Consider the following 27,777-nt stretch of genomic DNA (forward strand, 5'->3'; position numbering starts at 1 on the left):
ACCAATGTAGCAATCAATCTCTTATTTAGTTGTGATAAGGCTCCCGTAATGTGAAATCGTCTACTGAGTGGGAGGAGGCATCCTCTGAATGCCCTCACAATGCCCCATGGTAAGGGAAGGTGCATGACTAATGATAGTCACGTGAGTGACAAATGGCATCTGTGGACCAACGCCATCAAAGAGCTGTAAACACCTCCAATTCTAGGTGCAATAAGTGCTACTCAAAACTTACTGTCGCTCTTCTAGCATCATTAGCAAGGTCTGGGATAGTTGCTTTAAAAATGAGATTCTTTTGAATTCCTGTGGCGGCATCAATTGAACCAGACCTTCTGCAATATCCATCCACCTCCTATCTGTCCATTTCAGCTCGTTTTCTTGTTTGATAGCCATTCTTCCAAATAGAGTAATTTGGCTGCATATACTGCGGACAAGATGGCAGATAGCGAACCTTCATACATAGATTACGAGGCCTTTTTGGACCCCGACTTCTCACCAGCATCATTTGCCAATTCCTTGGTCCTGGCAACCAACAATGCTACAGACACACCGTTGGACCTTTCCACACCACTGTCACGGGTGCTTTTTGACCTCCAAGAGATCGATACTCACATCCACAATCTAACGAGCAAGTCAGCTATCCCACTGCTTACGCACACGCGTAATCAAACCGCTGCTGCGGAGCGGATTCTCAAGGAGACGGAGGAGCAGATATCCTCTGTGACCAAAGGCTATGAACGCCTGGAGCAGGAAGTTTTACGGAAATGGGAGGCTGCAGACGAAGCCAGAGTGGCTGCGGAAAAGTCGCTGGCAACAGTGCGATTAGCGAGAGCGGTCGCGCGTTGTCTGGCTCTCGGCAGGCAGTTGGAGGGTCAGCTTTCTGAGGTGACTGGTCGGGGTGGCCCAACGGTGACTGCAGGAGCACACGATCGCTCCTCTCCCAATCCTGGCAGAGAGGACTACCGAGCGCTGGAGCGAGCCGCATCTACCATTGTGAGTTTGCGACAGATGTTCTCCGCTACCGCGGTGGGAGAGGAAGGCTACGGATTGGAACGTGTCAAGGCCATCCGGACTTTGAGAGGCGAGCTGGTGATTCCTGCCGAGAATATGGTTAAGGCACGCGCACAACAGACTATCAATCGCTTCTCCATGTCGTCCATCACGGCGGGCTTGCATTCTCAAACGGGGTACCGTCAAGCCCGGGACGCGCGAGCCCGGCTGGTTTCTGCAGTTACCGTCTTGTATATTCTATCTCCAGTCCCGAAGACGTTGACCTCGCCAGCCAGTTTTCAACCCGAGCTTCTGCTTTCTGCATTGCAAGGCTATATGCACACGGCCATCGTGGCGTCCGTCAACGCTCTTTCCCGAGCACTATCCATGCTTCCGAGTCTCGAGCGGACGCTGTCTGAACTCTCGGGACGATGTCAGGATATCTTTGCCCTAGAGGCAATTCTCAGCAGCATTCGTCCGCCAACGCATCCACTTTTACCTGCTTCGACTCCTAGCGCTGGCGACAGCAATGGTACAGGGGTTGGAGCGCAAGAAGTGACCTCCAAGAACAACCTTCTCCAGCCACTGCTGAACGCTTTGGATACAACGTCTCTTCCTTCGTACTTTTGGCGGTCATTGGCTTCATCCTTGGCGCCGCGGGTCCATGAGATCGTCAGTCGCGGCGGTGTTTCAGCGCGAACTCTCCGGTCAAACCGGGATAGACTGAGGAAGGATATTAGAGAGTGCGTCCTGCGAGGCTCACAGCTCCCAGCCTCAACATTGGTGACAGACAAGCGGACAGGAGCTGAGGCTGGAAACTGGGAGAGAGAAGCAGCGGTGATGGTTGGGTCTGTTGTGGGTGCTTTGGAGAGGTAGACACGATCTACAGGAATGACAGGCAAACCATTGATATCATCCTTGAACACTCAGCCTTTCATTGCTAGGGCGCTTCTCGGCTATGTAATGAGCGGCACCAAACGACCCCAACGAGTCCTGCTGCTCAGGAATACTCACGTTCGTCCAATTCATTCGAAGATGTTTTGAGCCCTTGGTCATTCAGATTTGCTGGATACACTCAAGTACAAGGGGCAGCAACCACGCCATTTATCAGAAAGCAAATCGATGGTGAGAGCTAGTGCTAGCCGCTATACCATCTGGTCCGGCCAGTGGTCGTTGTGACTCAGCCAACACTACTCCCAGAAAAGGAAATCCCCGAGTTAGGGCTATATCTTCAAATACTCAAGCAATTTAGCCTGGGAGATGCTATGTTAGCGTTGTTGTCATATATTTGAGCCTAACCACCACTGCCACGGCCGTTTTCCCCATACGCACTGTTATAACCAGTTCGTGAATACCTCTTCATCGCCCTCGGACTAACATTAAACCAACATCGCATCCTCACTCGCCAACTCCGTTCTCCTGCGAGCAAGCACTCTACAGCAGAGATATCTGCAGCAAACGGCACAACGAAATTGACTTTGGACCGTATACGCTTAATAGTACGCCGAGTAGCATGGGGATTACACCTGAGACCGGGACGGGGACAAAGACGGCTGGTACTGCGAATGCGAGTTCTTCGCAGGGTGTTGCTGCTGAACTGGGTGTGGCGGTACCCTCAGGTCTACGTTACCAGGGCTGAGCATTGTGTTGTAAGCTCGTGCCTGCGTTTGAGCGATGTTTGATTGTGTGGTGTACATTATCCATAATGCATGTATAGCCATCAGTGCACTTGAGGGACGGAATCCAATACAGACAGTACCGTCTAGTCTAAGGGTATTCGAGGCTGTCAACGTTGATATCCCTCCAATGCAATACTAAGTCTAAGCACGAGACCTTCATCATCGTCAACAAGTGCCATAGGCCGCATGGTGGAAAGCCAACCATATCTGGGAAATTAACATAAAAGCCACACCTAAGCACCAAAGCTATATATACTCAGATAACAAAGTTCCCTCACAGTAAAAAGGTACCATATTGACCTTACTTGCTGGGTCTACGGGAGTTTACTGAGCACAGATAAACCTTCCACATGCCGGATAACGACCACAAGCAGAAGATGTGTAGACGGGGTAATACTTCTGAGTACTCCGTATAGGAAGCAGTTACTTTCGGCCTCGTCTTGCATCTTGAGGCTGCACTGCTGCTTTGTGATGCGCTGGTATCAATGCACGACATATGTCTTACGGGGGAATATGGAGGTGGGCTAATATGTTGACCTTGAAAGTATACCTGATATCTCAGATAAATAGACGTAGTATATATATGAGAGGACGGCTCCCCGCATAGATTCCACGAGGATTCGACGTTGAAACGTCGATAGACAGAGGAATGATCTGTGATCCGTGCAGCTCTATTAATAGGATAGTCTTTCTACCTGCAGGACTAGGGTGTTTGAGATATCCATGCTAATTAATCGATATCACGTAGTAGAGTACTTCTGGCCATGTACCTTGCCCGAGTGACAAGGTTGAAGCAGGTACCTGTTGGTAGGTACTATCTCCAGCTGTCCGGTATCCATATCCACAGCCATCGAACGATACCCCGCTTCTCAAGTTGTACAATGTACCCCGTACAGGCATATGATACCTATGAAGACTCAACTGCTTCAAAGATTAATACTTACTTTGTTATTACTATCACGCCCGTTCTTATCAGTATCAGTACCGATGATATTACCCCGGGTCTGGATGCGCCGTGAAAATCCAGGATCAGGATGAGGGGTAAGACCAGAAACCCCCGCCCTCCTGGCAAAGGCACAAACCAACCAGCTGCGCTCCTCTGAGCATATCATGTCATCACTGATTGCCCCAGAGTCCATTCGCCTTCCTCCGTCCACACTTTCGGCGAACAGGTAAAATGCATGCGCGTAAGCAGGGGCATGGGTCAGCGGTCAACAGGGCGTAGTTGGCCAGTGCCACGTCGATCTACCCCTCAGGACCCGGAGACGCCGCCACCTTGCCCAGTGCATGGTAGTCGGTCAACGGACACCAGTGTCAGCCTGTCAGGATGCAGAGGCGATTTCCGAGCGATTCAGGGAGGCGAGGTAAGGTACAGATACTTTACGATCGGATCCTTCGTCAGGCCAATTGGAAGGATATCTCGGAGTTTGCAGACAAGACTAATGCACAGTCCGCGTTGAAACTGGAGATGGGTGCATTTAGCATTGTGTACATCTCTAGAAGCGTTGGGACCGAGTAACGGACACTCAGAAAGTGCTATTATCAAAGTGCATCCTATGTTGGCCGCTCTGATGGATCAAGCACATCATCAACTCTCCAAGTGGCGTAAAGACCTGACGTCTTAACATCTACTCTCGCCTCCCCTCGGTATGAATTCGTGAAAACATACGTACCTTGTGGTCTACCACACGGCGTTTACCAAGCGATTGACCCCCCATCGATGCGAGATAGATGTCAATAGGCCCCGACCAGACTGACTTTCCTGGTTATCCGGCATGCCGTTTGCAGATCGTCAGATGCTCCGACTTGTTGACATTGACATCAATTAGAACCTAGACAATAGGTGGTTTCGCCCCTATTCTCTCGAAATGTTTGGAAATTCTTTATCTGGATCTCACTGCTCAGTTCCACGGTCTCAAGCCAGTTCGTTCCAGCCGGTCTTCGACCAAATGGATGCACAGGAACAAGCTTTCCACAATGGTCCGTGTCCCGGCAAAGATGAAAATGTGAAGAAAGAGTGTGGTAAGGCAGTCGAGCTGATGGTCCATACATGGTCAGAGATTCTCATCGTAACTCAATTTCGAAGTCTGAAGTGTTCAGGTGATTTGTATTCGCACTCCGAATGTGCTTTGTCCGCTTTGGGCTCAACGGGATAGGTTACAGCACTCTGCAGAGACACTGCATGGCCAGCGTCAGCTTCAGGATGGTGATCGGAGAATTATTCCCAGCCTGATACTTCTGCTTATTCGGCTGAAGAATCAGTGTGAAACCTCTCGTCGTGTCCTTTGCGTGCTGGTCTAATACATATGCAGTCGCGAGGTACTCTGTATTATTCCAACCGACTGTTTGGGAATCTGGTTTACGACAGATCTAAGGTAGGCTTTCCCCTTGCATCACTAATCAATAACAACAAGACAGGTCACATAAAATAGGTCACTTTCTTCCTTCTTACAGACAACAGTGGCTGCATGTCTGGAATAGACCACTCTTTTAGAATGTCGCACAGACTTTGCGGTACTGTGTACACATGGGTGGAAGTAAGGGGTCCTGTATCATAATTCACACATTGCATACCTCACCTCATACTTTTTGCCCATGATTGTGTCGAGAGAGTATCGAGGTTCCCAAAACTTACCAAGACTTGAAGACACTCTGTACCAAAGATCAAGATGGTCAACGTCAACGAGTCCGATGGCCCGGTCAGCGGTATTGTTCAGTCCGTGGCTGCAAGTTGGAATGTACCAGATTCTTCACCAGCTATAGGTATATTATGCCATGACTTTGATATACTCTCCATCCATCTCACATGGCTGTATTCGTCGACAACGGGCCAAAAAAAAAATAATACTTTGAAGTCTGATGGAAAACTCAGCCGATCACATTGCGTGTATATACGTGCTAGTGTGATGGGGTTAAGAGTTCCTGGTGCCTCCTTGTTAGAACTTATCAGGCTTTAAGAGGACCCTCGAGCCCAGCGGTACGACGCCACCAACCAGACCTGGTTCGAGACTGCAGGTAGTTTCTGCCATTTCGGCCTGGCCCAGCCTTACCAGTTCTTTTCCAGCCACCTGGACCCTCTATTATTATTATTGTCGTATCTTTCTTGATGGAGATGGTCATAGTTGAAATCATAATAATACCAGTCAGGTTGTCAACCAAGGTCAATAACCAAGAACTGCGCAACAGGGACGGTCTGCCTGTCTGGTTGTTAGGCGCCTTGTTCCTGAGGGGGGTCTCGTATCCGAGACATACCAGCTACTGGACCAAATCGCCCAGCATGTTTCTGGCAACTGCCAACTTCTTCGAGATTATTACCTCGTTGATGGAGTGATAGCATCATGCTTTCCATCCCTCATATCCTCCCCTTTCAGTATGGTTGCTAATACTGGCTAATGAAGTGTCCACTCACAACACACTAGATACTATTACACAGTACTTGCAGTAAGGTACCCTCCATCTTGGCGCGTTCTTTCATGGTCGCGTCATCCATATGGGCACTCTGAGAAATAGAACCGAGCGATCCATGAAATAATCATCATCTTTATCCATCTTTCCAGGCTTTGACTCTGGTCTTGAGTTGTCCAGCAGACTCCACTCCAGAATTTGCCATCCATGACCCCCATAGCTACCTTGGTTGATGATTCGTGTTGTTGGTTCGGACCAAGAGTCAGTTCCTGGGGCTAAAGTTTCGCATTTAGTCTGCCTTAAGCTATCACCGTATCATATGCCATCATCCCCATTTACTGCCACCAAGCTAGTAAAGTCAACAGCGGCCAGTTCCTAGTGATTTTCCCAAATAGGACTGACTTAACCTTTTAACGTAGATTTGGAAGATAGTGTGAAGTGAAATTGGTGTGAGACGGTTTCTAAGACATAATTGAGTCATTACTGTCAGTAACTGGACGGTACGGAGTAAGCTGGACTGTTCGACGGTCCATTCAGGTCTTTTTACAGCAGTAGACCTACAGAGTAGTAGGTACATTGCTACCTTAGGACTAGTAGTATTTGGGACTACGTTTCTATCCAAAATCTAGGTATCACCGTCAGGCTATCATCAGATCTTGTCCCTGCTTGAATAATGGCTCCACCAAATGCTGTAATAGTTTTAGGAGCGTAGGGTACCTGAATCATTCTGCTGATCTGTTCTTTAACGTACTCCTTTCCCCTCTTCTTCTTCATCCTTGTCTATCTATCTACCTATTCTATCTATCTATCTACCCCTCGCTCGGCCGCCATCCCGCGCCGACCGTTGTTTCCGATAAGCCTCCATTTTGACGACTCGATAACTGGCATAGAGACTGAATTTTGAAGGATCTTGATAGCTATCTAGTAAGTGTATCATCGTCACCATTTTATCCACCGACCTATTTACATTTGTCTGGAACCTGGGGGGCCCGCGGTGGTGGGTTACCGTCATTCATCCTGCTACCAGATCTCTTCCCTTCCGATCACTTCCTCTTACTTTGACTTGTCGCATCTTGCTGACCGTCCTGCAGTCTCGACTTCTCCCTCTCGATTTACCCTTTCTGATCTATCTTCCCTTTTCCATCATTGCTTTTGCCTCTCGTCTTTGTCCTTTTTTTAGTCTCCCTATTATTCTCATCTTTCCCCCTGGTCATCGCGGCTCCATCCGTTCCTTGTAGGTACTTTAGCCGCTTACTACATTTCGCCTCCTCGACTTCTTCCTCTTTTGATCATTGATACCTTATCTGTTCTTCACCTTCTGATAATCAAATATTGACCTCTTATTGTTCTTACTTACGGACGGTGCATCTGAGGCGAGGAACTTGGGCCCAGTACCATCTCCTGGATCAATTTCGTCGGCTTTCCGAGCTGTCTTAAACAAACCCACAACCAAAGGACTCGAAACCGCACGAGCGGTTCAGCTTGGGAAAGTTGATCGACCGAGTCCACCAAACTCGCTCCTGAGCTCCTTGCACAACCCGCCCTTTCCTCCATCTTCCTTATTCCATTTCTTTCCTGTCAGATTCATCCTCATCCTCATCGGTATATACTTTTACCCTTCCTTCGGTCCATCTTCGAGAGATGCTACCGCTCAACGGATGACTGCTCTCTTTCGCCTCTCGTACAAAGTCACTACCCTTGCTTCGTCATCCTCGTCAGGTACTCGGATAGACGGGCGTCTCCCACATTCCTCCTACATTCCAGACTCCCCTCTTTTGGGCTAGCGATTCAGTACGTAGCGGCTTTCCTGTCGTTCTCCTTCCCCTCCTTCCCTTGTATGTGGACCCGGAGGGCAAAAAAAGGTCTACCCCTCTTGGATTCCGTCCCCTTTGGCCGAGATTGACACACTCGTCGTTACATCTTTGCGACAGCGATGAATTTGCTGACATTTGTATGCGCAACCTGCCCAGTCGCCATTACGTGCTATCATTACCGCGCCATTTAACATTTCTCGTCAAATCCTCGGGTTCTTTTTATATCAAATACTACGTCTTTATAATCGTTGGTGGATAGGATTTCGTCAGATCTCGTTTTCGCTTCCTACGGCGGAAGCCACGCCATCACGATCTCTTCGTCGCCGTCAACATGACTTCCTTCTTACCAGTAAATAATACGTCTTCACCGCAAACACGGGCGATGGAGGAGGCTGCAACTCCAACCACACCTCGACCCCAAACGAATGTGTCAGCTGCAGAAGAGAACAGGTCGCGAACTATGAACAGTGGCACAGAAGACGCCACACCGCGGAACGTGCATAATATCCAAGAGGATTCGGCTTCTCGAACAATACCGTCATTAGGACACAATGGAACTTCACATGGGGAATCCGATGCAGACCGTGATGGCTCCGACCATGAGTCCGACGCTGGAGGCAACGCTCCCCCATCAAAGAAGAAGAAAGGGCAACGGTTCTATTGTACAGATTTCCCGCCATGCAACTTGAGTTTTACCAGAAGCGAACATCTTGCCAGACACATCCGGAAACATACTGGGGAGCGTCCGTTTCAATGTCACTGTTCCAGGCGTTTTTCGCGCCTTGATAACCTTCGTCAACATGCACAGACCGTGCATGTGAACGAGGAGATTCCTGGGGATTCGCTTGCAGCTACTGGAACACGTTTCCAACGGCAAATTCGCACCGACAGGGTCCGTCCACAGGGTCGAGCTAGAGCCGGCACGGGAGGTAGTCAGGGAACGCATAGTCGTGGCCACAGCAGAAATCTTTCGACTTCGAGTATCGCATCAACGACATCAACGTACAGTCAACCTCCGGAGCTTCGCCGTCGACCGCCGCCATTAATCATGGCCAATGATGGGAGCGCCAGGGCTCGTCTTAGTCTGGATACGATGGCAGATATGCCCACAACTCCACCAGGCCAAGTGCGCGGCATCCCAGGACCTGCCGTTGCAGTTGGCTCCCCTTACACGCCTTCTCATCATCTCTTTGCTGCTGGTGGCAACGGAAGTCCTCACTTAGCTTCCGCAAGGCCCTCCGCCGCCCACATATCTGCATTCTGGGACGGAAAGACGGCAGCTCGTCGTCTCTCGGTGCCCACCAGTGCAAATCCTTTTTCGTCTCAACAACCGAGCAATTATCCTCCAAGTCTTGTTGGGTCGGCAACTCCTACAACGGCAGCGTATCCGTCGTCGGGCGGAGTCTTCGCAAGCCCCGTCAGCTCTACTCATTCGTTTTCGAGAGAGGAAAATGCGTACAGTGCTGCTGATGCGGATCTGCGGAGACGGACTTGGCATCCTTCAACGCACTTTGCACTTCCCAGACCTGCCACCAGTGGGTTGTCCCATTACCAAACTCCTGATACCGTTGACGCACCGGTCAGCGCGAGTGGCGCGACAGAACAGCCCCCCAGATTGCCCGGAATCGAAAGCTTCGACAAGGTTGTGTTACACCAGCGGCCTCTAACTCCTCCCATCCGAAGGCCTAGTCCGATGCAGATTGACAGCCACAGCAAGCCATCGCCGAGTTATGCTTTAGGAGGAGGTTTCAATTATTCGCAGCCCGCGAACCGACCGGCCCCTCCGATATCTGGGCCCGGTCATCGCCGCGGTCATGTCTCTTGGGACATGTCACTACATACCAATCTCACAGGACTGCATATCAGGGATAAGCCTCCTCCAAGAGACGCATCGCACTGGAGCCAGCAGACGATTGCAGAGTTACAGAATGTATCGTCCCGGCCGTCTTCGTCGTATCAACAACAAGTTCAGGAGTCGCGGGGAATTACTGGGCATTCTTCATATGAGAAGATGCAAGGGTGGTATGGCAGCAATACCTCGGGTTCCCAGGCAACGCGGACATCCCCTGAAGACTCGAGTAGCAGTGAAGGCGTTCACACACCCTCTACAGCATCACTTGAGTACCATCCAGCCATTGTGCACAATAACGGCTACATCGAGTCCCATCCACCTTCCATGACCTGCGATACATCTCACTCAGTACGCCCCCCGTTTCCTGGACATTCGATGACCGGCCACAATCGCTAATGTACAATACAGGCTTGCCCCCCACTCTCACAGTTTTCTGATGGCTGTCAGCACAATGTGAAACCCGATCCACGACCGGATTTCTATCACAATGCGTCCGCGCGAGACTCTGGGATGGGAAGGCTCGAGGCACTTGTTGCAGTCGCCACGAGCGAAAATAAAAGTACTGCAAAGCTATACGGATAAAGAGCTTCCTCTGCGATCATGACCCACACGGATCCTCGACCACAGCTTTCGTATGTTATCCCAGCAGATAGTATCTACTTTGATGTCGCAGCCATTTCTTCCTCGGTTTATCCTTGAAACATTTGACCATCCTGCCGATTTAACCCGAATACTTTTGAATTTTGCACTTTTGCACCTACGGTTCCGCATCAACGCGGAGACGTTTATGAAGTGACGACTGATGATTCATGCGTGGGTTCGTTTTTTTGTCTTTGAATTTGATCGCTGTGGAGGCTTGCTCTTTCGGAAAGCAAGGACTCGTTCGGGTATTCTCGAGTGATCTGTAGCTGCGGTGACTTTGTTTTTGCATGTTCCGGCGTTGATTGAGGGTTTATGTGTTCTCTATGGCATGAAGATACCCTCGGCCTCGATCTCGGATATAGCTACTATGGAAGCGGGGTTTCCTACTCGGGTCGCGGTGGAATTTTACCTACTTAATTGTTTGATATACTTGATCTTCTGTTCACTGCAGCCCTGTGATACGATTCGATTCTGTTTTAGTATATTTGTTGAGCGTCTATAAGAGACTGGGTATAGCCATTGCAATCTTGCAATCTGAGCGGGATAAACTATTTTTAAGGAAACTCTGCTAAATCGGATGTAGAGCCATGTCCTGTTTGGCTGGGTCTGAGCTCACGGATACATGACGTCTACCCCACATGTTACACTCGACGACGTCAAAACCACAAGTACCAAGCGGGTAGGGGTACATTCTCTGGCCATACCTACGAGACGGTCTCCGTAAGATGATCATCAGGTGACGTCGATGGCAAGGTATTCTCCTCGTTGGTGCACCTTACCCCAGACGAATAGGTGTCAGTACTCCGTATAGAGTCCACCAATGTTCAACAGAGGCTGGTTAACTTTGACTGCATGTAGGAGATTACTGTATTTAATTAATCACCTAGCTACGGCCGAGATGGCATTGAATGAGAAACAAAAGTAAAAGGGTAAAGTATTCGACTTGAAGAGGAGTATGGGGTTACAGGACTGTGAGCTGGACAGTAAGCTAGATACCTAGCTAAGGGTAGTATCTCGTCGACAACGTCATAGGCAGCCCAGCCCAGCCCAGTGACCAAGACCATTTCTCCGCCCATACTTCACTCCCTGACCTTGGTTGCTAGCTCTCTTGCGTTTTCTTTTGCCTCTTATTTATTTCAGTCTCTTCTTTCTCTTTGACTGGAAAGATATTCCACGACCAGAATACCTCTATACTCGGGTTTTAAATCAACTGAAGACACAACCTATTCACATTCACCCACCATGTCCAAGAACCGTACCCCCATGTACCTTGGCCTGGGCGCCGCCGGCCTTGTAGGTTACTACCTGTATCGGGCCGGGGGGAGTCCCCAGGTCGCGAAGAAGGAGATGGAGAGTAAGTTTCCTTTCTAGGTCCTGGTTGATAATTTATGGGCTGATTTGCTGATGCCTGTTACTTCCAGTCGATGCCCACAAAGCCAGAGCAAAGATCCCCCGCGGTTCAGAGGCCGCAAGAGCCGGCGAGGAATTCGGCAAGGAGGCCAATGCTACTGTTGACGAGGCGGTAAGCTCATTACCCACCTACCCTTGACGACTACTATCGAGTGATTGGATAGGATGCTGATGTTTTGAGGGTAGATCAACAATGCCCGCACCAAGGCCAAGGCCGACGAGCGCATCCCCGAGATCGCTCAGGATGGCAAGCGCAAGATTGACCAGCTGCGTTACCAGGCGGCGGATAAAGTCCGTGCTGGGGTTGACGAGGTAGACAAGAAGGTTGATCAGTTTGATCGCACGGTTGAGAAAAAGGCGGGCGAGGCAAAGGGGACTCTGTCGGGTTGGTTTGGAGGAAAATAAGCTTTGGGTTCGCTTAACCCCTTTGCTTTGAGGAACTTCGGGCTTGCAGTGATGCATTCAAGTGGGATTTCGAATGGGTTTGGTTCGGACCTGGGATGACGTTACGATTTGGGAGATGAGAATGCCGTACTCTCGTACTTTGATGGATGATCACTTCGTCAGTTGCAGCAGCAAACTTTCGATAATGAACTTTATGATAACTTGCATCTCCAATCAGACCAAGAATGGGCTCGTTCGATAAGATAGATAGGCTTGGATAAGATTGGTGATCTGCATACTCGCGTGGAATGTGGCATTCCATGTAGGTATTACTGTAGTGATCGAGTGGATGCCATTGTCTCGATGCTGTGACTCGGAACTGGAAACGAATTTGCGGCTTCAAAAACTACATATATCTTGTCAAAGGAGTATCGACAGAATATTCTTGAATGAAAATAAGCACGACAGGATTATCCCCAGTTATCTACGGGGTAATATAACCGCATTCGGCACTGTTACGCTAACACGCGCCTTGACGCGTCCGCGCTCCACTAAGAAAAACTAAGGTAACCTAACCTTCAGTCCCCTTCGACCCGTACACAGGGCTACCTATATTCAATTGGAAACACCCCACTGGTAGTTTACTATTTTGCATACCTACCTTACCTTCCTAATATCTACTTATGCTCCTACCTTACTATCATATCTTTTAATCCCACCGTTAGTACAAGGGAAACTGCGATGCCGCGCACTTCCTCGAGACAGACCTGCCTTCCCCGAGGACAGGTCGGCATTCAGAGCTTCGCAAGAGCGACCAAACCAGGCTCAGGGCTGCAAGACACCAAAGCAGCAACTGCACAACTTCCCGTCTCGCCTTCCAAGAAGAGGAAACTCAATGAGCTCGAAAACGTCGACTCCGGCGCAGGAGAGCCCCGCCAGACCACCGTCCCGGAAGAAGCTGGTACGCCTTCCAAAACCCTCCGCTTCAGTCAATTGTCCGTCTCGACGCCCCGGAGCGGTCACTATGCGTGTTCGAAACCTGAGGCATCGCCTGCGCCGCCCTCCTCCCCTTCTAAGCGCGGAGGTGCCAGAGCCAAGCGCCCCAGCAGACCGATTGTCGTGGAGCGTCCGGCTTGTGTGGGGGAATTCTTGGGCTTGCATTCGGCTTTTCTGAAGGCGCTGGCGATTCACTCTGCGCATAACGGGGCAACGACCGCGGCGGATCTGCGGGAATTTCTTCATGCGGTGGAGCGGGTGTGGAAGAAGCGAAAGGTTGTGGTTAAGGATCTACAGCGGTTGATATGGGCTTGGGAACAGGGAGAAGAGGGCAATGGTCCAAAGTATCGGCTTGCGAATTACGGGCTTGGAAAGGTGTGTTTGGAGCGGGTGGCTCGGAATGGGGAACGGGTGGACCGGTTCGACGAAAAGGAATTACAAGAGCGATTCGAGCAGGTCGTGGATCTGCTATGGGAGAAGGCTGTGGATGCGGTCGATGGTGACGAGAGCCGGGTGGATTTCTTCGAGACGCTGGGCGTTTCCCCCGTGCACGACTCTCTGACTCCCTTCACGGCGTTTCGAAAGGGCCAGCAGCGGCTGCAGGATTTGAAGGGCGGAGTGATCAAGCTGAAGACCGAGAAGCTGCGAGCGGACTCGCAGCCTGAGGTCCCCGCCAAGCCGCTGGATGCGACGACCACGCGCCGGAAGGGGCTTCTGGAGCGGATTAAGAGCAAGGAACTTCTTCAGTCGAAGTTGCCGCCGCCGCCGTCGAAGGAGACGCTGCTTCGGCGCGCGGCTGCTGAACGCGCGGAGGAAGTCGTCGCCGTTCTGGCCTTGCTTCGGCCTGTTGGGTATGTGGGCAGCGGGCCGAAAGCTGTTTTGGCCGCCCAGAAGAAGCCATTCCAGCTGGAGATGATCGTGCAGAATGTTCAGGACTCTCTACGAAACCCAATATCATCAAAGGAGGTGGAAATTTGTGTGGAACTTTTGGCTCGACCGGACATTGCTGGACAATGGATTGAAGTCGTTGCCGTGAATCAAATTAAGTCGGTGGTGCTAAAGTCTTGTGCCAGTGTGCACCCCAAGGAAATCAGTGCCAAGGTCTGCAAGCTGGAACTGGATTAGATGATGTTTCTTCATATGACCTTCCGATCTCTTTCCTTTTGGATGTTTTGTGTCATTGTTCGATACCACTGGAGTCATACCTACATGTCCAGCATTACTTTGCATTACGAGCAAGCATCATGTCATTAGCGCTGCATCTGTTACCTGCATACACATCCCTCAAGGTCTCTATAATAATGGAACACATCAATTCAGAGCAAAACTGTTAAATATGCTTTGTAGCATCTGTTGTATTTGATTGGCCCAAAACCAATTCAACGCGAGACGCGCACTCACGTGACCGCGTTGCCACAAGGCGCGTCTGTGGCAGCTCTACTTTTATCTGTCGTCAACAGAAACAGCGACACTTTGAATTGACAAGAGCTAGCTTCCCGACTGTCCTTTCATTGCATCGGACACACGCTAGCACAATGTCGTCTCGACCTGATCTCAAGGTAATCACCCGACGCTGTTAAGTTATTCTATAACCCGGCTAACCACTTCCAGGTCGACGATGAAGTCGGCTTCATTCGCTTCTATCATTCCCTCTCTTCTGACGGCAACGATGAGACAATCCGAGTCTTCGACCGCGGGGACTGGTACTCCGCACATGGCACCGAGGCCGAATATATCGCTCGAACGGTCTACAAAACAACCTCCGTTCTCCGTAACCTGGGTCGTAGTGAGACGGGCGGCCTGCCTTCCGTGACCATGAGCGTGACCGTGTTCCGAAATTTCCTGCGCGAAGCACTCTTCAAGCTCAACAAACGGGTTGAAATTTGGGGCTCGGTTGGAGCCGGCAGAGGCCAGTGGAAGTTGATGAAACAGGCCAGTCCGGGAAACCTGCAGGACGTGGAAGAGGAACTGGGCAGCGTGGGCGCACTCGCCATGGAGTCGGCGCCGGTGATCTTGGCCGTGAAGATTTCGGCCAAGGCGTCTGAGGCGCGTGGTGTCGGAGTCTGCTTCGCGGATGCGAGTGTGCGGGAACTGGGTGTGAGCGAGTTCCTGGACAACGATGTCTATTCGAACTTTGAGTCGATGATTATTCAGCTTGGTGTCAAGGAGTGTCTGGTGCAGATGGACGCGAACAGGAAGGATGTGGAGCTGGGCAAGATTCGGGCTATTGCTGACAACTGTGGGATTGCTATCTCCGAGAGACCTGTGGCGGACTTTGGTGTGAAGGATATCGAGCAGGATCTCACTCGGCTGCTCAGGGACGAGCGTTCGGCGGCCACGTTGCCGCAGACGGAGCTGAAGCTCGCGATGGGCTCTGCGTCGGCCCTGATCAAGTATCTAGGTGTCATGTCCGACCCGAGCAATTTCGGACAGTATCAGCTCTACCAGCATGATTTGTCGCAATTCATGAAGTTGGATGCCTCTGCCCTCCGGGCGTTAAATCTCATGCCCGGTCCGCGGGACGGATCGAGGACCATGAGCTTGTTCGGTCTATTGAATCATTGCAAAACGCCTGTCGGCAGTCGCCTGCTGGCGCAGTGGTTGAAACAGCCGCTCATGGATCTCGCTGAAATCGAGAAGAGACAGCAGCTCGTTGAGGCGTTCGTCGAGAACACGGAATTGAGGCAGACGCTGCAGGAGGAGCATCTCCGCTCCATTCCGGATCTGTATAGGCTCGCGAAGCGGTTCCAGCGGAAGCACGCCAACTTGGAAGATGTGGTGCGAGTATATCAGGTTGCGATTCGTCTGCCGGGCTTTGTCAGCTCGCTCGAGAATGTCATGGACGAGCAATATCAGACTCCCTTGGAGACGGAGTACACCAGCAAGCTGCGCAGCCACTCGGACAGCCTAGCCAAGTTGGAGGAAATGGTGGAGACTACGGTCGACCTGGCTGCGCTGGAGAACCACGAGTTCATCATCAAGCCAGAGTTCGATGACAGTCTGCGCATCATTCGGAAGAAATTGGATAAGCTGCGACATGACATGGACGTGGAGCATCGCCGCGTGGCGAAGGATCTGGATCAGGAGGTAGACAAGAAGCTGTTCTTGGAAAACCACCGCGTGCATGGCTGGTGTTTCCGTCTGACACGAAACGAGGCGGGCTGCATCAGAAACAAGAGAGAGTACCAGGAATGCTCGACCCAGAAGAACGGGGTGTACTTTACCACTTCAACGATGCAGGCTCTGCGCCGGGAGCATGATCAGCTCTCGTCCAATTACAACCGGACCCAGACAGGGTTGGTGAGCGAGGTGGTGAACGTGGCTGCATCCTACTGTCCCGTGCTGGAGCAGCTTGCTGGTGTTCTCGCCCATCTTGATGTCATCGTGAGCTTCGCCCATGCTGCTGTGCATGCTCCTACCGCATATGTCCGCCCCAAGATGCACCCGCGCGGCACGGGAAATACGATCCTCAAGGAAGCCCGGCACCCCTGCATGGAAATGCAGGACGACATTTCCTTCATCACCAACGACGTATCACTGATCCGCGACGAGTCCTCCTTCCTCATCATCACCGGTCCCAACATGGGCGGTAAATCGACCTACATCCGCCAAATCGGCGTTATTGCGCTCATGGCCCAGACAGGGTGCTTCGTGCCCTGTTCCGAGGCCGAGTTAACGATATTCGACTGTATCCTCGCTCGTGTCGGCGCAAGCGATTCGCAGCTCAAGGGAGTCTCGACTTTCATGGCCGAGATGCTTGAGACGTCCAATATCCTCAAGTCCGCGACGTCAGAGTCCCTCATCATCATCGATGAGCTGGGCCGCGGCACCAGCACATACGACGGCTTTGGCTTGGCCTGGGCCATCTCCGAGCACATCGTCACCGAGATCCGCTGCTTCGGGCTCTTCGCAACACATTTCCACGAGCTCACAGCCCTCGCGGACCGATATCCCAAATCCGTCAAGAACCTGCACGTGGTGGCCTTTATCGGAGACGGCACTAACGACAACTCGGGAGAAGAAAAGCCCAAGAAAGAGCAGGTGACTCTGCTTTACCGCGTCGAGCCCGGTATCTGCGACCAGTCCTTCGGTATCCACGTTGCGGAGCTCGTTCGGTTCCCGGAGAAGGTGGTCAATATGGCCCGGCAAAAAGCCGAGGAGCTCGAGGACTTTACGTCTGCAGAGGCCCAGGGGCAGCAGGCTAGCGTGTATATGGACCGGTATTCTCAGGAAGAGGTGGAGGAGGGCAACGCCCTTCTCAAGGGAATGTTGTTGAAGTGGAAGGCGGAGATCGAGTCATCCGACAAGGAGTTGACTGTCGAGGAAAAGAGGCAGATCATGCGCGATCTGGTCAATGCTGATGAGAAACTCCGGGCAAACAAGATCTTCCAGGGTATCAAGGCTTTGTGATGGTCTTTGATATAGCTAATTTTTATGTCTCGGGTATAGCGTAAGGCGTTGGGCGTGCATACAAGGGTCAAATGACTAGATGTACCGGTTTACAATGATATAATTCTGTTCCTAGTCTCCTTCGAGATCTCACAGCAGTGCCACCCTGAGGCCGGCGCACTACTACTACAGAGTATGTACTGGTATGACCCTGTGCCTCGATCACCGCTATATGGCAGTACTGTCGACAAAAGTGCCCAAGCATCAGTATAGTCAACTAAGGAGATTGCGGGTTGCCAATCAATCATCAAATGGCCATGACTCTTCCCATGCGATTCTCTCTGCTTCAGAATGTGCGAGCTGATCTATCAACTCCGTCTTCGCTTGTGTCAGAAGCCTTTTCGCGTCATCATATTGCTCTGGCCGTACAACACCTTTATCAGGCCACAGTTCGCCTAACAACTGTCTCGAGTCCTGCATCAATTCCATTGCCCTGAGTGCACCGGACGCATCTTCGTTAATTGCATCAGCCTCATCCGCAGAAAACTGCAAAGGAAACGGCAGGGTGCCTGAGGCTTGCACGCCTGGGAGACTCGACCATTCCTCTTCAAGCTCGAGACATCGAGACTGGTATAACGCCTCCCGGTCTATAAGGAGGTTTTGAGCAAGTAGCATCATCTCGAAGCTTGTTGTCTGCCGGAATTCCATGGCTCTGAACAGTGTTCTGTTATTGTTATAAGTAAGTCTTCGATATAAAGCTGAGAGCGACATTTGCAGATACAGGTTCTGGGCTCTGGCTTGCTCGGTAGGGTCGACTGGCAGGATAGGACGACCACATCCTTCTTTGCTTCTTGAATAGAGAAACGGCCTTGCGTATCTTCTAAGATTGCAAACGTAGAGTTGACAAACTGGAATAAACGAGACAATATCCTATGCAGATGATACTGTAGAGTACGCGTATCCAAAGATATCAAAACAGCAAAAAGAGAGTGTGTTGTAGTAGGAATGAGGAGCGCGCGCGCGAGAGAGAGAGAGAGCAAAAGGCACCTTACAAGGTTTCAGGGGACTGGAGAGCTAGAACAAGAGGAGAGGGGCGCTTCCTCATGCCATTTATTAGGGGTAGCTGCGGACCAGCTTTTTACAGCTATGCCTGACATCTCCTCTATCTAGCCAGTGCATCTTGACTTCGTTGGTGAAGTAGCTAGAGAACAATAAGAGTGAGCGCATCACATGACTCATCCAACTCGCCTTCTTAAAGCGGCAACTCCAGCAATATGCATGGGTTACTTTGTATAAAGAGATCAACAACTCAAATACCAGGAATCTAGGTAGATTTTAATTCTGATCAAGTTCGCGCTGGAATATAATACAGTCTTTCATTGACGGACCCTCTACTAGGCGCCATTGCTCGGCCACACAGCTACTAGCCGATAAGCTGCAGCTATACCTATTCTGGTCAGGTTCTAGACTAGCACGGAGTTATGGAGGACAACCGCTCTCGGCTCCTAGGACTCCGTATCTCGGCCAGATGTGGTACTCTACACAAGCAACTGCAACAACCGCAACGACACAATAACGAATCTCAGACGAGACAGTCTGGTATCTTGTCGCGAAGAACTGGCTTGACGCTCTTTCTCCCCAGCTACTAGAATTTACTCCGATCACCAGTTCTCAATCTCCCCTCAACGATGCGCGCAGACTAAATCACAAAGGCGGAAACGCTAAACGACTCTGGATTCATGCACCCCTTTTCAATCCTCACTCTCGGTATCTTCGTAGCGGGCTATATCACCGCAAGGTGGGATCTTGTTACGCGGTTATACGAACTGGCCATTTTTGCATGGGATCACGGTGTCGTGGTGAGTGCGTCTCGGTTCGCGCAACCGCTCCTACCTGGAATTGATGGCTGCCGACACAGGACCACAAATGCGAGGACAATTGAGCTAATAACCCTTGTTCGCAGACACGAACAGCCAAAGGCTTTTTGTTGCTATCGGTCTTCTTCTTCCTCTTGGTCCTTCCGATCAACCATCTTGCGACAAAGGAAGCTGAATTGGTAAGTGGTCCTGTCCGAGTCAATTGCTGTTGAGTGATCGTATGCTGATGCTTCCTTTTGTATGGTAGCACCCTCGCCCGCCGCATCTGGGTGTGTCCGCTCGCGAACAACTACGCCGCCGAGGCTCTTTCTAGTCCGGATCGAAGGATGACAACATGCTCATGGGCGATGGATTGCTACGGGTATTCTGGCCATACGACCTCCCTCGGTCCTCATCGCCGGGGGTGATTGTCGGATGGAGGAATTCTGAACTGGATTTGTTCGTCCTCACAGTGTTGGAAGATGTTGAGGTAAGTTAACTTTCTGGCCCGAGCGGCAGGTCAGCTTGGGGAGCTGACGGTTGACTCATGTGATAGCCTCGAAATGTCGACAATGCACTACGTGCTGGAATCCTCTTTCGCAACAGCCCTCATCCGATTGCGCGGATATTCACGCTTTGTGGCAGATCGACGATGCATGTTCTGGGATCAGCTAATCCACAAGACCCGCCATCGGCATTTAACCCGGCCCATCTCTATGTGACAACGCATCCGTCGTGTAAAGTCCCTCGGATATATTGTCCCCCGGAGGCGAATATATCTGTCCAGGTTATCATGTTCCATCGTCCACATCCAACCAGGATGGAGTACATGTCCCTGGATCCGATTTCCCTTGCTCTGGGGGATAAAGTGTCCGTCGCCGATAAACCAGAGGTTGTACCTGCGACCATCGATGCCGAAGAGGAGCGGGGTAGAGCAGCGCGGGATAAGCTGGTTGAGAAGCTGAAATTACACACAGTCGTCAAACATATGCCTTCGCCTAAGGAGCAAGCACTACCTCTCATCATCAACCAGGTCAATTGTGCTTATGAAATGGGAAAATTGATGGAAAAGAATAGCCATCTGATCGGGATCCGAGTTAAGCGAAGTATGAGCGTGGGGGAACGCGTGGTCGAGTCTGCAACAACTCTGTGGGACCTCGTTGTCCTCGGGGTCTCATATGTGTTCTGGCAGTGGATCTGGCCGGTGGCCACTCGTATTTTCATCATCGGCCTCGTCTTCCATCGTACGATTGCCGAGGTTGTTCTGCAGATACTTGAGTGGCGAGCTCGTCCTGATGCAGCTGCCTTGAAGGACATCTCTGCGACGGCTCAGCAGGTCGACATTCGACTCCAGCAATTTTGCTACTGGCCGATACAGTACGTTAAGCTGCGCCAGAGGAAGGATGACTGGGAGAGTGTTACTACGAGTCATCCGGATTACATCCGTTTCTACAACAGCTTGTGGCTCGTTGCCAATGATGTGATCATCGGTATTGCGCTGGGATCATACATCATCGACAACGCCAATTGGGTGGCTTTCCAAATCAACAGTGTCCTCACTGGCTGGACAGTAGAAGGACTGCAGCGGACTATATCGTGGTTGATGGACTGGCCGGCCGGGCTGAAGCTTAATAACGAGCTTGCTGCATTCTTGGGTGACCTCTTTCTCTGGGTCATTGAGAACTGGGCCGGTATGCATTTTCTTCTACTAGACCTATTGTTCTCTCGCGCTAATTATGGAGCAGCTTGCATTGCGAATCTACAGCCTTACCTCCCACATATCATATACGTCGTTGGATGCTCGAGTTTCGCTGGAGCCAGCATGCCGATCGCCCTTTTTTCAGATCTGGTCTCCATTCTAACTGTGCATATCTACTCGTTCTACGTTGCGTCCGCCCGCATATTCAATTGGCAGCTTACTATCATCATATCTCTCTTTCATCTCTTCCGCGGCAAGAAGCGCAACGTCCTTCGGCATCGGATAGACTCGTGTGATTACGACCTTGATCAGCTTCTGCTCGGCACTATCCTCTTCACAGTTCTCTTCTTCCTTCTGCCGACTGTGATTGTATTTTATCTAACGTTTGCCTCCGCGAGAATGTTGATCATCTCGCTAAAAGCGGCACTTGACACATGTCTGGCTTTTCTCAACCATTTCCCTCTGTTTGCGTTGATGCTGCGCGTGAAGGATTCCCGACGGTTACCAGGTATGTTGGTTTTGCTCATCTGCTTGGTCAGCAGTCACTGACTGAATGTGAGGTGGTATTCGTTTCGAACTACGTGAGGAGCAGGACAAGTCTCTTCATCCGTACTCCACTATGCCTTTCATCCATCTCGAGGTATGTTCACTTAATTCATCGTTCCATTGGATCTACTGCCAGAGCAAGTCCTGATTGAGATAGTCGATTCCACTCCCTCTCCGTGCCATGTTTGACCAGTACTTCCAACTCGGTCATCGTCTTCGGAAGCACTATCTTTCTCCGCGCGTGATTTTCTGCCTCTTCACTGGCCGTTTCGTGCCTCCCATCCACCGCCGTAATCTGTACAGTATGCAGTACAGCATGCTCCCTGCGCATCGGGCAGGTATGGCAGAGGTGTGGTCTCTACTGACCCAGCCCCGAAAGACAGGCAGTGGTAGCAGTGGCTCTTCTTCGATGGGAGGGGCCACGGCTGCCAATGGACTACTTAGGGTTCCATCGGGGTTTGCGCAAGGAGATGTCAGACGACGGGGTCACCGGTATTAATGCTTAATAATGTAAATAATATGACATGACGCATATAATCAAGAGATTTAACGCCTAGTCTGTTGCACGGTCTGGTTGCCTCAGTGCTTGCACACGATGCTTTAGGATCATTTCCGATCAACAACTTGGGCTAGCATTTCGCTCGGAAACGTCACGTAACCTCCGGATATGAGTACATAATGAATGAAGGTACAAGCATGCGAGGAAGTCGTCAAAGTATTATACATTAGAGAATCCGGTCGTTCTCGAAGACAGGCCACTTCCAATCAGTGGATATATATAGCTCAGATAGACAGATTCGAGTATATGTTCAAGCCATCACACATGAATTTGCCATAGAACTGGTAGCGGGGTTTTGAGCGGAAACCGTCCAAGGAAAGCCGAATACTAGTCGCAGCAATTCCCGACTTAGTCATGGAGGGCAAGCATCCAAGAAATGTTGCCTGCAGGAGCGGAGATGAAGGAGAGCGTCCCCAATGCAGGGGACCAATGACCGACGTCACTTCATGATTTCCGGAGATAGTCAGCATCACTCTCTGAGGCTGTACTTTTTCTCGCCTCTTCGACCATGGTGTCAATGCCTTTTTCTTTCAACGCTTTCTGATGGAAAAGTTAGTCTAGATCGCAGAGATTTTACGAAGTCTGCTTTGACATACATGTAGACAAGATCTGTACTTTGAGAATAGTTCTTCGCATTCATTTGATGAGGTTTTGCCACGTAGGTATTCTGTGGTGGTTAGCGGGCATTATTTACATTGCTAGAAGGAGAGAATAGATGCGTACTTTCGCTGTACCACTTCAGAAAACAAGTATCGTACTTTCTAGTGGGCGTCAGTTCAAGCTCTTTGTCTGTGATAGCTGGTGGCAGTAGCTGGGGAAATATACTCTTTCAGGTCATTGCATTCGGGGGCTATGGAAGCTGCCATGGTGAGCTAGCTTAGTGTGTCTGGACCGATTTATGTATTTTAAAGAGGTTGGAATGTTCAGAACCTCCTCTCTTTCACCGCATTCAATGTCTCGCTGTCAATGGGATTGTCTATGGAACCAGTATACTTGGAGTCGAGAACTTGTAGCTGGAGAAGATCGCCGAGATACCGCGGCTAGACTGATCACGGTAGGCGGTCAGTGTTTTTTCCCTCCGGCGGGCGCATTTCTCCACCTCCGAGCTTTCCTGAATTTTTATGGTTATTATCTGTTCCAGCGAGTTTACATTTCTTGACCCTTCGTCTCTTGCCTGGCTTAGTTCGGCTTTGGACTCTGACATAAATTGACAATCATGGAGTCTGCGGCAGATTTCCCACCGTTTCAGCAACGGTTAACGTCCAGTCTGGTGCAGATGACGCGCACCGTTGGGCAGCTCTCTGCAGAGGATCTGAGTTTCCACCGGACTTCGAGCGCCGAAGTCTCGGAATCCTTGGATGAGCAAAGTGATAGGATCTTGTCGTTGACCTCGACGATTCTCAAGGCTGCCACAGCCGGGACGGATTTACCCGCACCTAAACTGCACGATGAAGATTCTGTCGAAGACAACTGGCGCGGTGTTGTCGACGTTATCGATGCGCTGCTAGAGAGGGCAGACGCCTGTCTCGATGAATTTACGGGAGTCATCAAGAAATTGAGCCCCTCGCAGCAGGAGCAGAGCGCAGCAAAGGCCGCCAAAAAGGCTTCAACCAAATTCCCCTCCGTTTACGATTTTGGCCCGTCGAAGATCCCCAAGCCGCAATTGTTGTTTCAGCGGCCTCCCGATAACGTCGATGTCTCCCCTTTCAAGCCTCTTCTTCGAATCAAGCCTCACGCCATTGTTCCGTTGGATGATTCCTTAAAGTTGGCAGATCCTGCGCAAGGTTATAGGAATCCGTACGAAACGGAGATCCGCGCTGCCAAGTACCCGGATTCGACCTATACTGTCTCTCCTCCCGTTAACTACCAGCCGTTTGAGTCGACAGCTGCGACTTTCGTGGACACTCTGGAAGGAGTGAAGGAGATGTTGAGCGAGCTCAAGTCGGCAAAAGAGATTGCTATTGATTTGGAGCATCACGATGTGCACTCGTATCATGGCTTGGTTTCTCTGATGCAGATTAGCACTCGGGACAAGGATTGGGTTGTTGACACGTTAAAACCTTGGAGAGAAGAACTTCAGATTCTCAATGAGGTTTTTGCGGATCCCGGAATTCTCAAAGTCCTCCATGGCTCGTCCATGGATATTATCTGGCTTCAGCGAGATCTTGGCCTCTACGTTGTAGGCATGTTCGACACCTACCACGCCGCCTGTGCCTTGAACTACCCAAAGCGGAGCTTGAAGTTCCTTCTTCAGAAGTTTGTCAACTTCGAAGCAGACAAGAGATATCAGATGGCCGACTGGAGAATCCGTCCTCTTCCGTCAGGAATGTTTGACTATGCCCGCTCCGATACTCACTATCTCCTCTATATTTACGACTACCTACGCAACGAGCTGTTGGAGAACTCGACGCCTGACCACAATCTCATTGATTATGTACTGGAACAGTCAAAAAACGAAGCTTTACAACGTTACGAGCGCCCCGTTTACGACGCTGCTACGGGACAAGGACAAGGGGGATGGTATGACTATCTGTACCGCAACCCTGCCGTTCTGAGCAAGGAACAGTTCGCCGTCTTCAAGGCAGTGCACCAGTGGCGCGACGAGGTGGCAAGGGAAGAGGATGAGGGCGTTCAGTGTGTGTTTCCGAAGCACATTCTCTTCAAGATTGCCCAAGCCATGCCTCTCGACCAGGGTACTTTGTACCGGACATTATCTCCCATGACGCCCATTGCCAAGAACCGAGCAGCGGATCTCCTGGAGGTTATTAAGAAGGCGAAGATCGAAGGGGCTACGGGACCAGAATGGCGCGACGTCGTACGGCCATTGAAAACGACAGCAGCTCAAGCCGCAGAAAAGGGTCTTCCGTCGCCCCCCGCCGACGAGGCAATTGAGTACCCTACTGCAGCGCGCTACGAGTCTTCTCAGTTCTGGGGACCTGTCCTGGAAGTCCGGGAGCCGCTTACGCCTCCGGAGTATTCTGCAATCGCCTCTGCGGAGGCTCTTCGACTGTCTCTTCCCCTGCCGCCCATGCCGCGGACTGTATCCGAAGCTCGCGAGAAGCTTGGCGATACCAAACCAGCACCGAAGCCTGCCCCAGCACCTGCTCCAGCACCAGAAGAAGACAGCAAGAAGATATTCACTGTCAAGGAGCTCGGTGGACCGCGCAAACGCAAAGCAGCAGCAGCCGAAGAAGCCGAGGCTGCACCATCGCTTGAGTTGGACGAGATTAACCTGGAGACTGGATCATCGGCCGATGCCTCGGAGAAGCCGTCCAAAAAGCAGCGCCAGAAGAACAAGAAGAACAAGTCGCAATCACAGCCCGAAGGTGATACACAGGATGATGTACCGTTCAACTATGAAGCTGCCGAGTCGGTATTACACGCTCAGCCTGCGCAGGCAGCACCCAGCCGGGTCTCTAAGCGATTCGCCCCATACGCAAAGGCAATGGAGGCGCCTGCAGGAGCCCGTAAGCACAAGAGAGAGATCGCAGGGAAGGCGTTTACATTCCGGTGATGCGCTTGCAGGGCGGTTTGCCTCTTCGTACTCCGCCTATGGTTATCTTTCATTCTCTAGGACACATGGACGTCGGATGCATCCTTTGGTGGTTGTGATATGGGTTATTCTGGTTCTGTGCATAGCGATACCCGATAGTGTTTGAAAAAGAAGTCGCCTTGTATTTATCTGAAATCTGTTGTCCTTGATCTGTGCATATATATATCATTATCAGTAATCCGAGCTGGACGCCACTACTCAAGCTTCAAAGCCTTGCGCCTCTGCTTAAGCATGTACGAGTACATCATGAAAGCGCCTAACCATTAGCTTGTTTATTCCCAGTCATTCCGAGTAAAAGTAAACTCACCAGGAACATATAGCGCAAGGCAAAAGTAGAAAACCCCGGCCCCGATGGGGTTGGCCGTCGCACMGGCAGCCTTGTACATCAGCCACCACTCGCTCCCAATCCCAACTGGATACAAAACAATGAAGAGGGAGTATCTACGTATATCGACTATCAGTCATTGCTATCCCGACACTAGAAACGAATCTCACTCACCTCAACCACTTAACAACCTCCACCCTGATCCCCGCCAGAAGAAAGCCGAAATACGCATACCGGACCGCGTCCGCCGCGGACCAGGCCAGCAGGAGAGCCGGGTAGGCGGGCGACGGAGCCGTAGCCTCGGGATACTGGTAGTTTACGGCCCAGACTTGGACGCAGCGCGTGAAGATCTGGGTGAAGGTCGGGAAGACGGGGGCGCGGGTGAGTCCTGTGTATTCCGGTTAGCTTTGCCTGGAGTTGGAGTAGGACTGCAAAAGACCTGTTGCGGCGTGGAGGATTTCTACGATGGCGAGGCTTTGGGTCCATCTTGTCTGGGGCTCGAGGTGAGGGTATATACTATTTGGGATTGGGTGACTTGGCGAGAGGAGTGCGGCGATGACGCCGAGGAGGATTCGGAGCCAGACGGTGGAGGAGAGGATGTTGTAGAGGAGGAGATAGGTGGTTTTTATTGACATGATGTTTGTTTACGATCGGAGATGTGTATATTGAGGGTGACCGATTCTTTGATTTGGTCTGCTTGTACCAACTTGTTACTGGTTGATGTTATTAACATTGATGTATAATTATTGGGGAGATATGCATGTGATAATATTTGTCAGCACCAGTAGCTTAATGCTCAGAGTATGGGGTAGATATAGAGAAGGATCAATCTAGATGATATTTCAAATATTTCCGTCTTGATTATCATGTGCCATTGAAAGAGCAATACGTAGATGATGCGATAGATGAGAAGACGGAACATAGACGTCTGGAGAGAGAAACAGAGTTCAATAGAGCAAGAGACACAGCATGCAAAAGCAATATGCTTATGGCTTTTTACCCCATACTTGCGACACTTATTCTGCACAAGCCTGCTGCGGAGTGCAGTAGCACCTAGTTAGCATGAGGTCTGAGCTCGATCCGACGTCCAGGTGCGCCGTCCCATCACCCAGCAGAGCTGCACTTTTGGTGCCGTGGTTGCCATCAACCGTCACTCCGTTTGAACCAGGATTGAGGACGCGGCCAATCTTCAGCTCTTAGAATACGAAGTTTGTCCTGAGGGTCCCAGGGCCAAGGTAAGATCTCGTGTCTTGGTCGTGGAAGTGAGGTCTGTGCTTGTGGCATGGTTCATGAGTTTACAGTTTACACAGCGCAAGACCTTAGTCTGGAGGCAATGTCATGCAGCGGCTGGAGTCTATCTACAGGTCACTTGACCAGGATCTGGCATTTACTGTCAGGATTAATCCTGAACTGTCGATACGTTTGAATGACAGATGCATACCTAGTGGTCTTCTGATGCGAGTCCATGACCAAATACAGTTGCATGTCTATAGCCGCCTTTAGAGACAACAGTACTCCGTACAGAGTACTCGGTAAGAATATGGGGTATTACGCAGCTGATCGTCTACTGAGACATCCGTGGTTGTCGGTTTACACACATGACTAGTTTCTGACCATCCTCTAAAAAATGGTCATGATGTAATTGATATCGAGCTGTGCAACAAAAAAGCCTTGGAAGTAT

General features: G+C 50.8%; 9 protein-coding genes across 9 annotated transcripts; 7 read left to right on the plus strand and 2 right to left on the minus strand.

The window, feature by feature from the left end:
- Positions 1–432: 432 nt before the first annotated feature.
- On the plus strand, positions 433–1,863 carry Asppvi_006514 (Golgi transport complex subunit COG5; the record flags this gene model as incomplete). The annotated part of the gene is made up of 1 exon (XM_043302415.1): positions 433–1,863. One exon carries the CDS (start codon positions 433–435, stop codon positions 1,861–1,863), a length of 1,431 nt encoding a protein of 476 aa, XP_043158350.1.
- Positions 1,864–8,216: 6,353 nt separating this feature from the next.
- Asppvi_006515 (uncharacterized protein) lies at positions 8,217–10,319 on the plus strand (the record flags this gene model as incomplete). Its single annotated transcript, XM_043302416.1, has 2 exons — positions 8,217–10,085; positions 10,146–10,319. The coding sequence occupies 2 exons, from the start codon at positions 8,217–8,219 to the stop codon at positions 10,317–10,319; spliced, it is 2,043 nt and encodes a 680-aa protein (XP_043158351.1).
- A 1,302-nt stretch (positions 10,320–11,621) lies between these two features.
- On the plus strand, positions 11,622–12,194 carry Asppvi_006516 (uncharacterized protein; the record flags this gene model as incomplete). Its single annotated transcript, XM_043302417.1, has 3 exons — positions 11,622–11,733; positions 11,801–11,901; positions 11,976–12,194. The coding sequence occupies 3 exons, from the start codon at positions 11,622–11,624 to the stop codon at positions 12,192–12,194; spliced, it is 432 nt and encodes a 143-aa protein (XP_043158352.1).
- Positions 12,195–12,914: 720 nt separating this feature from the next.
- Positions 12,915–14,294, plus strand: Asppvi_006517 (DNA replication factor Cdt1 C-terminal domain-containing protein; the record flags this gene model as incomplete). Its single annotated transcript, XM_043302418.1, has 1 exon — positions 12,915–14,294. One exon carries the CDS (start codon positions 12,915–12,917, stop codon positions 14,292–14,294), a length of 1,380 nt encoding a protein of 459 aa, XP_043158353.1.
- Positions 14,295–14,704: 410 nt separating this feature from the next.
- Positions 14,705–17,579, plus strand: Asppvi_006518 (mismatch repair ATPase MSH2; the record flags this gene model as incomplete). The annotated part of the gene is made up of 2 exons (XM_043302419.1): positions 14,705–14,728; positions 14,781–17,579. 2 exons carry the CDS (start codon positions 14,705–14,707, stop codon positions 17,577–17,579), a joined length of 2,823 nt encoding a protein of 940 aa, XP_043158354.1.
- Positions 17,580–17,858: 279 nt separating this feature from the next.
- Asppvi_006519 (uncharacterized protein) lies at positions 17,859–18,266 on the minus strand (the record flags this gene model as incomplete). Its single annotated transcript, XM_043302420.1, has 1 exon — positions 17,859–18,266. One exon carries the CDS (start codon positions 18,264–18,266, stop codon positions 17,859–17,861), a length of 408 nt encoding a protein of 135 aa, XP_043158355.1.
- A 1,031-nt stretch (positions 18,267–19,297) lies between these two features.
- Positions 19,298–22,158, plus strand: Asppvi_006520 (phosphatidylinositol N-acetylglucosaminyltransferase; the record flags this gene model as incomplete). The annotated part of the gene is made up of 7 exons (XM_043302421.1): positions 19,298–19,417; positions 19,522–19,614; positions 19,749–19,904; positions 19,971–21,105; positions 21,160–21,621; positions 21,674–21,753; positions 21,817–22,158. 7 exons carry the CDS (start codon positions 19,298–19,300, stop codon positions 22,156–22,158), a joined length of 2,388 nt encoding a protein of 795 aa, XP_043158356.1.
- A 1,276-nt stretch (positions 22,159–23,434) lies between these two features.
- Positions 23,435–25,732, plus strand: Asppvi_006521 (exosome nuclease subunit RRP6; the record flags this gene model as incomplete). Its single annotated transcript, XM_043302422.1, has 1 exon — positions 23,435–25,732. The coding sequence occupies one exon, from the start codon at positions 23,435–23,437 to the stop codon at positions 25,730–25,732; it is 2,298 nt and encodes a 765-aa protein (XP_043158357.1).
- Positions 25,733–25,965: 233 nt separating this feature from the next.
- Asppvi_006522 (putative membrane protein) lies at positions 25,966–26,731 on the minus strand (the record flags this gene model as incomplete). The annotated part of the gene is made up of 4 exons (XM_043302423.1): positions 25,966–26,027; positions 26,079–26,212; positions 26,271–26,484; positions 26,536–26,731. The coding sequence occupies 4 exons, from the start codon at positions 26,729–26,731 to the stop codon at positions 25,966–25,968; spliced, it is 606 nt and encodes a 201-aa protein (XP_043158358.1).
- Positions 26,732–27,777: the final 1,046 nt, after the last annotated feature.

This window comes from Aspergillus pseudoviridinutans (genome assembly GCF_018340605.1).
Source record: "Aspergillus pseudoviridinutans IFM 55266 DNA, scaffold_4, whole genome shotgun sequence".
Lineage (NCBI taxonomy): Eukaryota > Fungi > Ascomycota > Eurotiomycetes > Eurotiales > Aspergillaceae > Aspergillus > Aspergillus pseudoviridinutans.